The sequence below is a fragment of the Lipotes vexillifer genome, unplaced genomic scaffold, assembly GCF_000442215.2.
Source record: "Lipotes vexillifer unplaced genomic scaffold, Lipotes_vexillifer_v1.1 scaffold276, whole genome shotgun sequence".
NCBI lineage: Eukaryota > Metazoa > Chordata > Mammalia > Artiodactyla > Lipotidae > Lipotes > Lipotes vexillifer.
This window is the reverse complement of record NW_006782461.1, coordinates 575,339-590,318: the sequence shown is the minus strand read 5'-3', so window position 1 is coordinate 590,318 and position 14,980 is coordinate 575,339. Positions and strand designations below refer to the sequence as shown.

The 14,980-nt window shown below is 46.8% G+C and overlaps 1 protein-coding gene across 1 annotated transcript; it reads right to left on the bottom strand.

Moving 5' to 3' along the window:
• Window positions 1–9,297: 9,297 nt before the first annotated feature.
• On the bottom strand, window positions 9,298–14,716 carry KCTD14 (potassium channel tetramerization domain containing 14). Its single transcript, XM_007455298.1, has 2 exons — window positions 14,645–14,716; window positions 9,298–9,960 (listed from the first exon to the last, which is right to left on the bottom strand). The coding sequence occupies exons 1-2, from the start codon at window positions 14,714–14,716 to the stop codon at window positions 9,298–9,300; spliced, it is 735 nt and encodes a 244-aa protein (XP_007455360.1).
• Between the last annotated feature and the right edge of the window lie 264 nt (window positions 14,717–14,980).

Here is a 14,980-nt window from a genome sequence, read left to right as displayed (position 1 = left end):
TAACCGAGGAAGGAGGTGGAGCGGAGGAGTCCGGAAAACCTGCCCATGCCGGAGGAACCAGCCACGGTCCCACAAGGCAGTGGGGTTCCGGAAAAGAGAGGACGCTTCCGGCTGCTCGACTGCCCAGTCGCTGTGCCGCCGGATTTGGCCGCCTACGCCACCTGCGCCGGAGAAAGGTAAGCGAGAGCGAGAGCGTAGCGCAGGGGGCGGGGCTTCTGGTGGGAGGAGCCGGGTGGGAAAGGCTAAAGGAGCCAATGGGGGCTTTGGGGAGCTTGCTCTTTGTCTGAGTGACGGAGAGACTGGCGGGGGAGCTGAGCCCAGGGAGGGAGGAAGTACTATCGGGTAAAGGGCAGTGGTGGAGCTTTCCAGAGCTAGAGACAAAACCTGGAGCTGTGTAAGGATTTTGACTCAGGAGATAAGGGAAGGAGGTCAAACTGACGTTCGCATCATCCATTGCTTTTCACAGTATTTGCCATCTGTATGTTGCCTGCATTCTCCTCTTGGTCAAGCCATTACTAGAAAAGTGGTTCACCTTAGTGAACCCAAAAGACATGACTAAGCCAAAGTTCGGAATAAGGAAGGATATATTACTTGCAGCAAGTAAGGAAAACAAAGAATCTTCCCCAATGCATTGTCTCTCCAAACAGGAAAATTGGGGAAGCGTTAAGCTAAGGGAGCGTACATATTCATGAAGGGGCTTGAGCAGAGGAGAATTCATCGTAGAATTGGGGCAGAGGTCAACAGAGTCCAGGCTTTAGTTGATTGAAGTCAGGAGGGTCGACATCATCATTCCATCCTCCACCTGGGTGGGGAGCCTTAGTTCCTGTAGAACCCAAAGACATGTATCAGATTGTTATGTATAGCCTTGGGGAATTGGGGCAGAGGTCAACAGAGTCCAGGCTTTAGTTGATTGAAGTCAGGAGGGTCGACATCATCATTCCATCCTCCACCTGGGTGGGGAGCCTTAGTTCCTGTAGAACCCAAAGACATGTATCAGATTGTTATGTATATGCCTTGGGGAGAAACTTGGGTTTGTTTTTTTTTTTGCCATGGCTCATGGCATGCGGGATATTAGTTCCCCAACCAGGGATCGATCCTGCAGCCCCTGCAGTGGAAGCTCTGAATCTTAACCACTGGACCACTGGGGAAGTCCCAGAAACTTGTTTCTCGACTGCTTTTCCTTTGTTCCTGCATTCCCTCACTTAATTACCGAGACCTATTCAAGGACAAATGTGGTCAGGCTTAGGTCACAAAATGACTTAGGCCAAAAGTTGCTTCCCTTATGTCAAGAAAGCCACGCCTGGTTCTTTCTCTGGGGCCCCCCTACCCTACCTGCTTACAGGAAGCTGGATGCCACCTAGGTACTTCTCCCTGCTTTCTCACTCCAGTTGTTCAAAAGCTACATATCCTTTAAGGACTCAAGCCATCCTCTGACAGCTAGGGGAGAGTGGAAAGAATTCTGAGGCCAAGGGTTAAGCAACAAAGCTTCAGACTGCACAACTCAGATGGGATTGAACCCAGCCAAAACTCACACTTGGATTTGAACCCATGGGCTGGGACTTTTACTCAGCCAAAACTCTGACTGGCACTCAAACCCACTGTCTTTTAATTAAAATTGCTCACCTGGTGTCAGAACTTACTGAAGCTCAGGTTCTTTATGTCTCAGCGCAGAAGGAATTTAGCGAGAGGCAATGCGATATGGAAGACGTGGATTATTTAGAGAGGTACAAGATCCCATAGACAGAATGCAGTCCATCTCAAAAAGTGAGAGCGGTGGTGGGAGAAACACACTCCACAGAGTGTGAGCCATCTCAGAAGATGAGCCATCTCAGAAGATGAGAGGCCCTGAAATATGGGGTAGATGGTTTTTGTGGGCTGAGTAATTCAACTATTTGTTATTTAGTTATTCAACTATTTTGGGGAAGGGATGGGGATTTCCAGGAATTGGGCCACTGCCCACTTTTTGGCCTTTTATGGTCTGCCTTGGAACTGTAGGCGCCTGTAGGTGTGTCATTTGGCATATGCTAATATATTACAATGAGCATATAATGAGGCTCAAGGTCTACTGGACGGTGAATCTTCTGCCATCTTGGACCTAGTTGATTCTAACCAGTTTATGTCATATCCTCAATGGCTATGTCATTCTTTTTGTTTGCTTGGTTTTTGGCTGCACCACACGGCTTGCAGGATCTTAGTTCTCCGACCAGGGATTGAACCCAGGCCACAGCAGTGGAAGCCCAGAATCCTAACCACTAGGCCACCAGGGAACTCTTGGCCATGTCATTCTTTTAAAGGTTGTGCCCTGCCCTCTTCCCTCCTATTTCACTACGACTAGCACTTAATGAACAAGTAGCCTCAACTACAATTGCACTAACACCTAGCCTGACAAAGATGTAGTGACAGTGGAATGAAATAACGCAGAAACATTTTTCACAGTAAAGTATGGTTCATGGGGCTTCCCTGGTGGCGCAGTGGTTGAGAGTCCACCTGCCGATGCAGGGGACATGGGTTCGTGCCCCGGTCCGGGAAGATCCCACGTGCTGTGGAGCGGCTAGGCCCGTGAGCCATGGCCGCTGAGCCTGCGTGTCCGGAGCCTGTGCTCCACAATGGGAGAGGCCACAACAGTGAGAGGCCCGCGTACTGCTGGGCCTCTGCTGCCCGCATCAGCAGGCAGACTCTCAACCACTGTGCCACCAGGGAAGCCCTATTTTTTTATTATAGCTACATCTGAGTAAATGGGGTAACTGGCAAGACCAAGAAGTTTCTTTGCTATACTTTTTTCATCATAAAATAAGCTCCTTAGTCAGAAGCAATGTGTGAGATACCATGAAAATGAATAAGGTATCCATGAATGCTAGGGCTGGCAGAAACATTGCAGTTAGGTATTATTAGGGTTCTTCAGGAAAACAGAACCAATAGGATATATAGAGATATTAGGATACTATAACAGAATACCATATACTGAGTGGCTTATAAACAACAGAAATTTATTTCTTACAGTTCTGGAGGCTGGGAAGTCCAAGGTCAAGGTGCTGGCAGATTCAGTGTCTGGTGAGAGCTCACTTCCTGGTTCATAGATAGCTGTCTTCTCTCTGTGTCTCACATGGTTGAAGAGGCAAAGGGGCTCTCTGGGGTCTGTTTTATAAGGGCACTAACCCCATTCATGAGGACTCCATCCTCAGGACCTAATCACCTCCCAAAGGCCTGACCTCCTAATACCATCACATTGAGAATTAGGATTTCAACATATGAATTTGGAAATGGAGGTGGGGGGGAGGTGGGTGACACAAACATTGTCTATAGCAGTAGAAAAGTCAAATCTGAATCTGGGATATGTATCTATTCCTGTGTGGTTAAATCACCACTCCCTCCCTGATGGAAAGGATAAAGCATATGGTAGCATGATTTGTAAAAAATGGCCCCAATTTTTCCTCTCTCTGTATGTAAATCCTTTGAAGTGTAGCTCTAGGGCTGCTTCCATTAAGAGATGGAATCTGTATCCCCATTCTTTGAATTGGGCTGGACTTGTGCCTGGCCAGTAGAATACAGCAGAAGTTACAGTGTGCTAGTTTTGAACCTAGGCCTCAAGGTCCACCCACGTACCAGTTCTTCAGGTCTTTTGTTTGATTTTGGAAACCTACCATTGCCATGAGAATAAGTCCAACCTAATCTACTGGAGAGTGAATGACCATGTGGAACAAAGCCAAACTGACCCAGCTGAGGCTATTTCAGACCAGCCTCACCCCAGCTGATCCCCCATCTGACTACAGATGCATGAGTGAGATCAAATAAGACCAGAAGAACTGCCCAATTTATAGGCTATGAGAAATAATTAATGGTTATAGTTTTAAGGTATTAAGTTTGGGGGTCAAGAGGTTGTCATGTGGTTAGACAATTCCTAAGCTGCTAACTTCCATAGAGTCAGCTGGTAAGGAGAAAACAAGCCCAAATAGATTTAGGCAGCTTATCATTCACAGCATAGCAGGCAGCATGAATTTCATGTTTGTATTAGTTCTCCTTGCCCTCTAAACACCGTGGGGGCGATGCAGGTGAATGCCATGCACAGTAGATCTGTAACGCAGATGAAGAACACTGAGCTTAGGAAACGCTCAATCTTAAAGGAGGAATGCTAGCAAACCTGCCCTCTGGAGAGAGACAATATCAGGGTTTTTTTTCCCCAACATTATCTTTATTATACCGGTCAGGAAACAAATTTTCCTGCCAACCCAGTGGGAAACATTTTTATCACCCTGAAATGTCTCCAGGATTGGAGGGTGAAACTAGCTTTATTACCCTGTAATGAAATAAATCTGCATCCTAACCCTAGGCAGCTTTGCAAACATCCTCAAAGCTGTCAATGTTATTTGCTTAGAAATGCCAGCATTTCTCCCAACAGTCTGTTACAGTGCAATACAGCTAACTGATTTGCAGGATTATCTGCCTACCACCAAGAAGTATCTAGTACCCCGGTGGCAATAATACCATATCAGGGACTCAGTGTTGGTCTCTGCTGTTGGACATCCATCGTTGACCAGATCAGCTTTGGCAAGAGGAACTATACCACAGAGCCTGCGCACAGACTCCATCCCTACCATCATGGCCACCTTTCTCATGACTCCGTTGAGCTCTGGGGAAAGAGGCTGACAGGCACGCACAGTTTTTTGTTGTTTGTTTTTATATTTATTTATTTAGGTTGCGCCAGGTCTTAGTTGTGGCATGCAGCATCTTTTTTTAGTTGCGGTATGTGGACTTCTTAGTTGCGCCATGCATGTGGGATCTAGTTCCCCGACCAGGGATGGATCCGGGGTACCCCCCGCATTGGGAGCACGGAGTCTTACCCACTGAACCACCAGAGAAGTCACAGGAATGCACAGTTTGGATCATTGTGTCCATTTATTTTTTGAAAGCCTCTTCTAGAATGAGTGCCCTCTGGTGGGCATTCATAGGAAACACAAATATTTTCACCATTCCAAGACATTCATCTACATACCAACATCCCAGGCCTTCTTGTCCCCAGTCTTCCACTCTCATACTTTCCAAGGCTTTGGCCAACCAGGAAGGGGCCTGGACATGCAGTACCTAGAGATCAGTCTTCCAGGACACTGAGCACAGCAGAAAAGGGAAAAGAATGAATGGAGAGGGGGGCAGGGAAGACAAGGAAAATAAGTAGAAGAAAAAAAAAAAAGAGGTGCTCTAAGAAAACAATGAGGCCTGAAAACCTGGCACAGTGCTATGAAATAGGGTGTCTCCATGAGGGCAACCTCAAAGGTTTTACTGTGTGTTTTTCCTTTGGATTATAATGACAGTTATATTTAGCATTCAGTTTTAAGTTTTTCTCCTCTGACTCTATAATTTTCTTTAGTTAATCCCAACAGATCTGAAAAGCCACATATACCCCTACAAATGAATAGAGGTGGTGGTTTTTTTTTATTGAGGTATAGTTGATTTACAATTTTATATTAGTTTCAGGTGTACAGCATAGCAATTCAATATTTTTATAGATTATACTCCATTTAAAGTTATTACAAAATAATGGCTATATTTCCCTGTGTTGTACAATATATCCATGTTGTTTATTTATTTTATACATAGTAGATTTTATCTCTTAATCCTATACCACTTTTTTTTTTTTACTCTTTGGCCACACTGCACAGCATGAGGGATCTTAGTTCCCCCAACCAGGGACAAACCCACACCCCCTGCAGTGGAAGCAAGGAGTCTTAACCACTGGACCGCCAGAGAAGTCCTTCCCATACCTCTATCTTGCCCCTCCCCCTCTTCTCCCCACTCATAATCACTAGCTTGTTCTTTATATCTGTGAGTCTGTTTCTGCTTTGTTATATACGTTTGTTTGTGCTAGTTTTTAGATTCCACGTATAAGTGATAACAGAGAGTATTTGTGTTTCTCTGTCTGACTGATTTCACTAAGCATAACACCCTCTAAGTCCATCCACATGGTTGCAAATGGCAGAATTTCATTTTTTTATGGCTAAGTGGTATTCCATTGTATATATACACACATATCTTCTGTATTCATCTGTTGGACATGTAGGTTGCTTCTATATCTTGGCTATTGTAAATAATGCTGCTATGAATATTGGGGTGTATGTATCTTTTGTTTTCTTCAGATATATACCCAGGACTAGAACTGCTGGGTCGTATGATTGTTCTATTTTTAGTTTTTTAAGGAACCTCCATATCGTTTTCCGCAGTGGCTGTGCCAATTTATATTCCCAACAACAGTGTATGAGGGTTCCCTTTTCTCCACATCCTTGCCAACACTTGTTATTTGTGGCCTTTTTGAGGACAGCCATTCTGACAGGTGTGAGATGATATCTCATTGTGGTTTTGATTTGCAGTTCTCTAATAATTAGTGATGTTGAGTATCTTTTCATGTGCCTGTTGGCCATCTGTTCATCTTCTTTGGAAAAATGTCTATTCAGGTCTTCTGCCCATTTTTTAATCGGGGTGTTCAGAGATGGTATTTTGAACATTACTAATGTGCTTTACTTATTTTGCTATTTCAGAGGAAGGGAGGAGATGGTATTATTGGGAAGGCAACCAAGCGTGTCAATTTAATTTATGTATTTCTAATTTATATCTTTTACGGTATTTCTTTTTTTCATAGCCCTGTGAGCCCCACCACCTTAAATCCTTTTTAGAGCAAAGATTTAATTAAATTGTACTGAATTAAATTAATCTCCTCCCCAACAATTTTAAGCCATCTATAAATGCAATTTTGCTATATAACACTGCATTATATAGATGTAACTAAGTTGGCTTATTTCCAATTGTTTTGCTATTGTAAAAGTAGGATAATAAAAATAGTATGTTATCTTTTTTTTTTTTTTTTTTTTTTTTTAGTACGCGGGCCTCTCACTGCTGTGGCCTCTCCCGTTGCGGAGCACAGGCTCCGGACGCGCAGGCTCAGCGGCCGTGGCTCAGGGGCCCAGCCGCTCCGCGGCATGTGGGATCCTTCCGGACCGGGGCACGAACCCGTGTCCCCTGCATCGGCAGGCGGACTCTCAACCACTGCGCCACCAGGGAAGCCCCAGTATGTTATCTTAATTGTATTATGGATTGGGAGTGGGGGGCGGGGGTATTGGAATTGCCTTCGTTTAATAAAATAGTTTGGTAAATTGCTAAGGAAGAGAGTCAGATCCAAAGGGATGCAGGCTAGAGCCAGAGCAATAAAAGAGGTAGCTAAACTGGAACATGGTCTTTTGGCAAATGACAAGAACACAAGGGGGCTGGTGGAAATTTGGCATGCCTCCAAAGCCTCATTTTGGAACTGGCACAACTGTCACTTCCACACGTATACCATTGGCCAGATTAAGTCATGAGGCCAAGCACGAACTCAGTGGGGTGGGGAAGATTACTCCCACCTACAGAGAAGCATGGCAGGAACAGAGAGGGAAGAAAGAATAGGACACAAATACAATCTACTAGTGAAAAGCCCCGAGTGATGGGGGTGACTAAGGCACCCTTAAGAAGAAATATGCCCAATATTCAATTTGATGTTGTTGGCATTTCTGTGTGGTAAACTCCCCTTGTTTGCCTGTATTTGCCACAGTCTGCTATGTGCACAAATAGCTGATGGGAGTGGCATTTGTAAAAATTAAGAAAAAGATCTGAGTGTTAACTCTGGGTAAGCATTGCGTAGAACAACAGCACAACAGGTTTAAGACATCTAGTTGATCCCTATGCTGAAGGAATCTAGCAGAAACAGAGAACCAGAGCTGACCATAAGAAGACAAGCCCTCTGGGAATGTGCAGAAATCTTGGGGAGGACATTGATCTTTCCATAATTCATGAAACTGAGATTTTAAGCAGTCCTATTTAGATCTTATAGAGCAGGGTATCTCCCTGGAATCAAATCTCAGAAGTGTAATTACTGATCAAAGGGTATGAACTTTTTTCAGGCTCTTGATGAGTAACGTTGAATTGATTCATGATGTTAAGTTCAAATAGATACTCAGGACTTTTCCAATTTAAATTGTCAACCATATTAAATACCGAAAAAAGAAAAAGAAAAAGAAAATATAGAACAAGCTTTGAAAATAAGAAAAAAATATACAAGCAGATGCAGTTACTGAATTAAAACGCTCACTGAAAATAACTATGTTCTGAGCGATTTTATGTTTAAATTTGAAATTCTCTGATTCAGTGTTAATTCCTTAAAGCTTCACAGTTAAACCTGACCTTCAGTCCCAGGGAACCCAGGATGGCTGGTAATCCTACTATGTGGGGACGGGGGCCATCTGTCCCAGACCTGAACTTGGAGAAGGATGAATGTGTCCTCCTTAGAGTTACTTAATGTGTTTGGTTGAGAAGCAGAACCTGAGAGAGTCTCTTGTTTAAGTGGTTTATTGAGGATGTGTTCTCAGGTGAGGGGGAGGGAGGGAAGCAGGGTAAAGCAGAGGGAGACCCCACTAAGCAAGAATGTGGTGTTCAGTGAAGACTCACTTCAACCTGATCCCACGAGGAGCTCCAGAATAGGAACTGCACCTCCTTGAGGTGAGGGATCCGTCTTCTGTACCTCCACACAAGCGAGATAGCAATTCTTTTCTTGATCAGATCTCAAAATTAAAGTGCATCAGAATTACCTGGAGGACTTCTTAAAACAGACTGCTGGGCCAACTCCCTGTTTCTGATTCAGTAGGTCTGAGGTAGGGACTAGAGAATTTGTATTTCTAACAAGTTCCCAGGTACCGGGGATGCTGCCGGTCTAGGGACCACACTTTGAGAACTACTGCTCTAGATAAGAGGACAGCTGTGAGGCTTTAACAGCCAATACCCACAGCATCCGGGAAAGGAGATCTGAGCGCCATCTACTCCAGGTATACTAACTTGGCATCTTCCTCATGAAGGCACAACACACCAGGGCTAGAAGATTGGACCACAAGCTGAGGCTGGGTAGATTACATTTTTAGGTGTGTCTAGACTCATGACATCCTATTATTTTCCTGTTGTCATCCCGCATCTCCAGCCAAGGCATTGTTGAAATATTCCGTTCACCTCTGCCTTGCTATTGGACTTCAAGGGAAGGGTCTGGCAGGTACATGAGGCTTTAAAGAGGAAACAGCTGCACCTCTCTAGGCAAGTACAGTGGAGTCAGTTGCAATGAGTGGAAAGTCCTCAAAGGGGAAACACATATTTGGGGGCAAGACTCAAGTAGACCACCTTGGAAGTTTTTGATGTCTGTTTTTAAAATTAAAGGAAGATGGCTTTGGAAGGCAACCTTTAATTTCGTAAGTCCCACCAGAGCTCGTAACAAACAGCCCCCACCCCTGGGGATCACCACCAGCTGAAGCTGAAGGTATAGAAGTAGTCGGAGACCTTGGCTGGTAATGGACTGTTGTGTGAATAGTGTACCTGGTACCCTTGGGCCTTAATGTCCATGTTCATGCAGTCCAGGAGGTCCCTGATATCCAGGGCTGCCTTCCAAGGCCCGAATTTGACCACTGACCTCTTGTCCGCCTCCAGGGAGCGCAGGGCATCCACGCAGTTCGCATCATCCTTTTCGTTTTGTACCAGGCACACCAGAACTCTAGAGCAGCGCACCGCCACGGCCTCAGCACGCGCCAGGCGCACCATCAGCTCCAGGTTCTCACTGTAGCCTGGCACCTGCAGCAAAAACTGCTTCCGTGCTACCTGCTCACCAAAGATCTGTGGCATGTCCTCCAAGAGTTTGATTAAGGGCTTGATTTCGTAGAACTGAGCCTCACGGTACACCTCGGGGATGTGCCGTGTGGGCAGCTGCCCACTGCGCAGATACTCCAGGATGGGTCCAAAATAGGTGCCGCAGCGATCGATGAAGAAGCGTCCCTCCACATCCAGGCAGGCCTTGGCGGAGCTGGAGAACATCTCTGCCAGCTTTGAGCCTGGGAGTTTTCTCAGGGTGCCCAAGGTGGTGGTATAGAACTCACCCCCAACGTTCAGCTCCACTACGGGAGATTCCTGGGGGCACAAGAGGCAGAGTGAACCCACAGCGCCATCTCCAGGGAGCTCATGATTTATTCTCATCCAAAGAACAATACCGTACAGAATTTAGGGGAGCCCTAATGATTGGCTTCAGCTTATTGGAATGTCCATCTTACCGAAGGGGGTTATATTTATGCTGTACAGCTACAGAGAGTAGGCATTTTAAGGAAGAAAAATATTTTAGTTTGATATAAGGATACCCATTCAAGCATTTGAATTTTCTCATTTAGGTCACAGAATATTAGTGGAAGCAAGTCACACGGACAATACCTCTAAAGCGTGTGGCCTGTAGCAAGGCTTTTTCCCTCCCTAGGCCTCAGTTTCCTTGTTTATAAAGTGAGGATATGGGGACTTCCCTGGTGGTCCAGTGGTTAGGACTCTGCGCTTCCACCACAGGGGACACCGGTTCAATCCCTGGTTGGGGAACTAAGATCCCGCCTGCCATGTGGCACGGCCAAAAAATAAATAAATAAAATATAATGAGGATATGGAGCTATTGTGAAGTCAAGAGTTCCTGACAGGGATGCTTAGATATAAGATACAGTAAAAAAAAAAAAAGTGGGTGGGGGGAGGTTGGGGGGTGCAAAACATTTTCATCCTTTCAGAAAGGCTAAAGAAATCACACATGTATTCATTCAGGAATCATTTCTTTGGTACTTACTGTATGTCCACATCCGTGCTGGAAGTGGGGATAAAAATTCTTATTTCATATAGAGCAGAAGTTCTGATTAGCAGTTGGCATGACTTTGATTAACAAATGTAATTTGTTTGATGGGTATTTTTTCAAAATATGGGCCCATGGGATTAAATAACAAGAATATCCTTGGTGGTGACAAGGTTGGTAACACCAAATACAACAGGCATAAAACTGCCTCATAAATGGTAAAGTATGGTGCAAATGTAAGTTAGATTTAGCTGTTCATCAGAATTTTTAGAGGCCTCTTCTCTAGATCAGACCTTGGGCTGAGCACTAAGGACGTGGGTGAGACCCATGTGATATCTGCCTGGAGATGCCCACAGACGAGTGCAGAGAGGGACCTGGAAAGAGACTGAGGGTCGGGCTGCATCTGGGGAATGCTGCCACACAGACCTAACAAAAATACCATAATACTCTATAGCAATTATTACACAATTATACACCGGTTGTTATCCTTACAAACCCAGCTTCCTGAACAACTTTCATCTTTTAAAATTCACTCACTCATTCAATAAAACATGTATGTGCCTATTTTGTGCCAGGTAGCTGGGACACAGTGAGGAACAAGCAGGACACAGAACCTCCCCTCACAGTCTAGTAACTGTGCAAAGTGCTTTACATACACTCTGCAACTCAACCCTCACAGTAATCCTATGATGAATGTATTAAATCCCCATTTTCCAGATGAAGAAACTAAGGCTTAAGGAGGTGAAGTTCAAGTTGCTTAAGACCAACCAGCTACTAAGCGATAATGTCGGGATTTGAACTCAGGTCTGATTTACCACTTAGTCATTACATAAATTAATTTTCAACCTTCAGACACCTCCACTCTTCAATCCCTATTCATCCAACAGAATGTAGGGAGGACCTATTCCACCCAAGCCTCCTCTGAAGCAGATGGACAGGACAAGTTCCCTGCCCTTGAGGAGCTCATAGGGAGAAAGGGAAACAGATGGCTTAAATGTGTAGGTGCTGAAGGGGAAGACTCAGAGGTAGAAGGGATTGGCTCTTTTTGTAGATGTGTGTTGGAGGTTGTCAGGGAAGGTTTCCTAGGGGACGTGATGGCTGCTGCTGTGGAAAAGATCTACAGTATTAGGGGGAAGGCTGGATTTCCAAACTGGAGACTCCACTACAGGTCATTACAGGGCCAGGGATAGGGACAGGACTCAGGAATGTCCTTCAGTAAGATTTAGGTGTGACTTCCTTTTCAACTTGTCTGTGGGCTCTACCTCTAAGATTAAAGTACTGGAATTAAGAGAACTCAAGGCAGCCAAACTGCTGGGGAGAAATGAGTTGCCATGGCAACAGCTCCTACCAAGGAACAGTTCTGCTAGCTGGAATGGAGAAGGGAGAAAAGAGGTTGCAGTCTGACAGCAGCCAAACAATACAGCCCTGAGAAAAATAAGCCCAGAACCTGTGACGCCCTCTTTCTCCCATAAACCTCAAGGCTCCTTGGCAAGGCTGTTTGGTTAACCCTAAGGTGGCTCTGTAAAGCAGGCAGTTAAATGTGAATTTGCAGACTTTAACCCCTGAATGGATCGATGATGGACTCTCATCACTCCTGTACTACTGAGAGCTCTTAACGTCCCCACATTACAGGCGAGGAAAGCTCAGAAAGAGGGGTCACACAGCTAGGAGGTGAGGAAGTTGGAGCTGGGATCAAATCCTTATCAGTCTGACAGTATGGATGCCCTACCCCCACCCTCCCAACATCCAGTCGCACCGCTGCCAGTAATTAGCTATGTTCCTAGGGCATCGCACTTCCTTCTCTGGACCTAGGTTTAGTCATCTATCAAATAGTGAGGCAAAATCGATGAAGAGAACTCTAAGACTCTCCAGCTTTGAAAGTTTAATGAATCCAATCACTTCAAATGTTGTTTCTGAAGCTCATTTCCAGATGCTACACAAAATAGTCCCCTGCCCTGATATTCGCAGCCCCATTTCTTTATCAGCCAAGACCTGGGCCCTGTTCCCAAGCTTCCTAATAATGTCCCTTTTCCCTCCATGTTTTCTAAAAACTCCAAATCTCTTTGGAAATCCCAGACCTCCTACCTCATCCATAAATACTACTGTGTGTGTTTCTAGCAGATAAAGAGTTCTTTTCCATCCCTCCTCCAGACCACCTGCCCTTCCTCATGGCCCCTCTTCCCCACCTGTTCTACCAGTCACCCTGCTGAAGCATTCCTGGGTGGGCAAGCCTGACCCAGGCCCTGTGTGCACAGGCCGGGGAAATGTGGTCTTTAGGAGCCTCTGCTGGGTACCAGACTACTGCTGGCCACGAGGACACAGGGATGAATCAGACCCAGCTCTCATCCCACCAAACATTCATACATTTCCTTAGGTCACACTTAGTCTAGTCAGTGGAGGGACACCCCCATTCATATGTCTCCCAAGCCCAAGATCTCTCCCCACACCACAACTTTGACCTTTTCCCACTGTACCCTATCTCAGTTGTCTGAGCCAGAAACCTAGACTCTAATCTTGCACTCTGCTCCTATCCTCAACCTCCCCCCACACAGGTAATCAGTAACCAACTCCTGGCCATTCTAAATGGCTGGTCAGTTCCATGGCTCCCGGCTCCCTCGAATATCCTCCCCCAATCCAGTCTCTATTCTGAAACCAAAGCAGTTTCTCTGAAGCGGAAATCCAATCTGGTCACCACCTGCATTATACACTTCAGTGATCCCACATTTCTTTACAGGTTAACTCGAGACTCCTTAACAAGGTTTACAAGGTCCTTTGCAACCCTGGCAATCAAATACCAGAGCCAACTACTGCTCCCCAACCCCAACCCATTCAGAGCAGGCTGGGCCCCACTGCCCCCAGGACTTAACTCATTTAACACCCCCAGTCCCTTCAGTCAGCCCACTCATCCTTCAAGGTAATTCCTCTGGGAATTTTCTGGATGGGTTGTCTCCTTGTGATTTCAGAGGGCCATGTACTTCCCTTGTCATGGTAGTTACGTCTCTTGTAATTCTGTTCCTTCATCTATATCCCCCACTAGACTGGGAGGTTCCTAAGGGAGGACTACCCCAGATTCATCTTTATGTTACCAGTACCTACTACAGTGCTCAGCACACCAGGGATGCTCCGTAAGTGTCTGCTGAATTGAACCGCACTTACCCTCAGCACTGACTTACAGGAGCGCCTGGTATTCTGATAAAGGCCAATCTTGCCCTACTTGGCATCATGCACCGTGCTGGCTTCCTCCTTTGCCCGGTAATTAATTCAGACATTTATTGGGTACCTTGAGCGTTCCCTGCCTCTGAGCAGGTGACATTGTCAATAGCCAGGAACAATGAGGTTATCATCATCCTACTGAAAAGAGCCACAGTCGCCCCACTGCTGGATCTGCTTTCCATTCCTACAAGTCTTCAGGATGGCACGTAGCCGGGGAGAGGTTAAATGGTCTGATCCTTGAGTGCTCTGGGCTTTTTCTTGATCCTCCCCCCACCCAAGCCCTGGGAGGGAACGGGCAAGCAGGAGGACTCAGGACCCAGCCAGAGGTCAGGGACAGGCTAGAGAGGGTGGGTGTCCAGGGCGGTGGGTGAGGGAATGAATGGTACTCTGGCCAGCCCTCAGTTGGGTCTACTCCCACCGGCAGGAGGGGAGGGGCAGAGGAAGAGCAGTGGACTGGGGCAAGCCAGGGGACTGAGAGACGAGACGCAAAGAGAAGGAGGAGGAGACAAAGGCAGCCAAGCAGGAAAGAGGCCATGGAGGAGAGGCTGGGCTGAGCCGGAACCGGAACCGAGGCTGTGGCGCGGAAGGAGAGATCAAAGCGGCAGGAACTGACCAGGTGAAAAGAGAGCGCCCAGCCGCAGGCCGAGACGGGCGCGCCGGAAGCAGGGGAATTTAGACCCGCGGGGAGGGAAGGACTGGGGGCCCTGGAAGGAGTGAAAGAAGGGAGAGGCGCGGAGCCGGAGCCGGCCGGGTCTTCTGGCCCACCCCGGGCTTCGCACTCACCGTCCGCCGGCCCGCGGGGGTCACGGCCCGGCGCAGCGGCCGGGAATCGGGCGCCGAGGTCAGGCTCATCATCCCGGCCCGCAGGCGCTGGCGCTGCGCAGCCAGGCTGCCGCTCGCCGGCCCCGCACAGCCCGCCACGTGCGCGGTACTTCTGGCTGGCGGAAGTGCTCCTCGCTCCCGCCCCGGGGTGGGGGGAATCCGTAGCCAGGGTGTGGTTAGAACCCTGATTGGGCTGGAGTTGGCGGCCTTGCGGTGAAACCTTAGGCTAGTCACTGCCCCTCTGTTGACTGGTGTTGCGGGACAGCCAGATGGGAGAGACAGAGGGCGCTGACATTG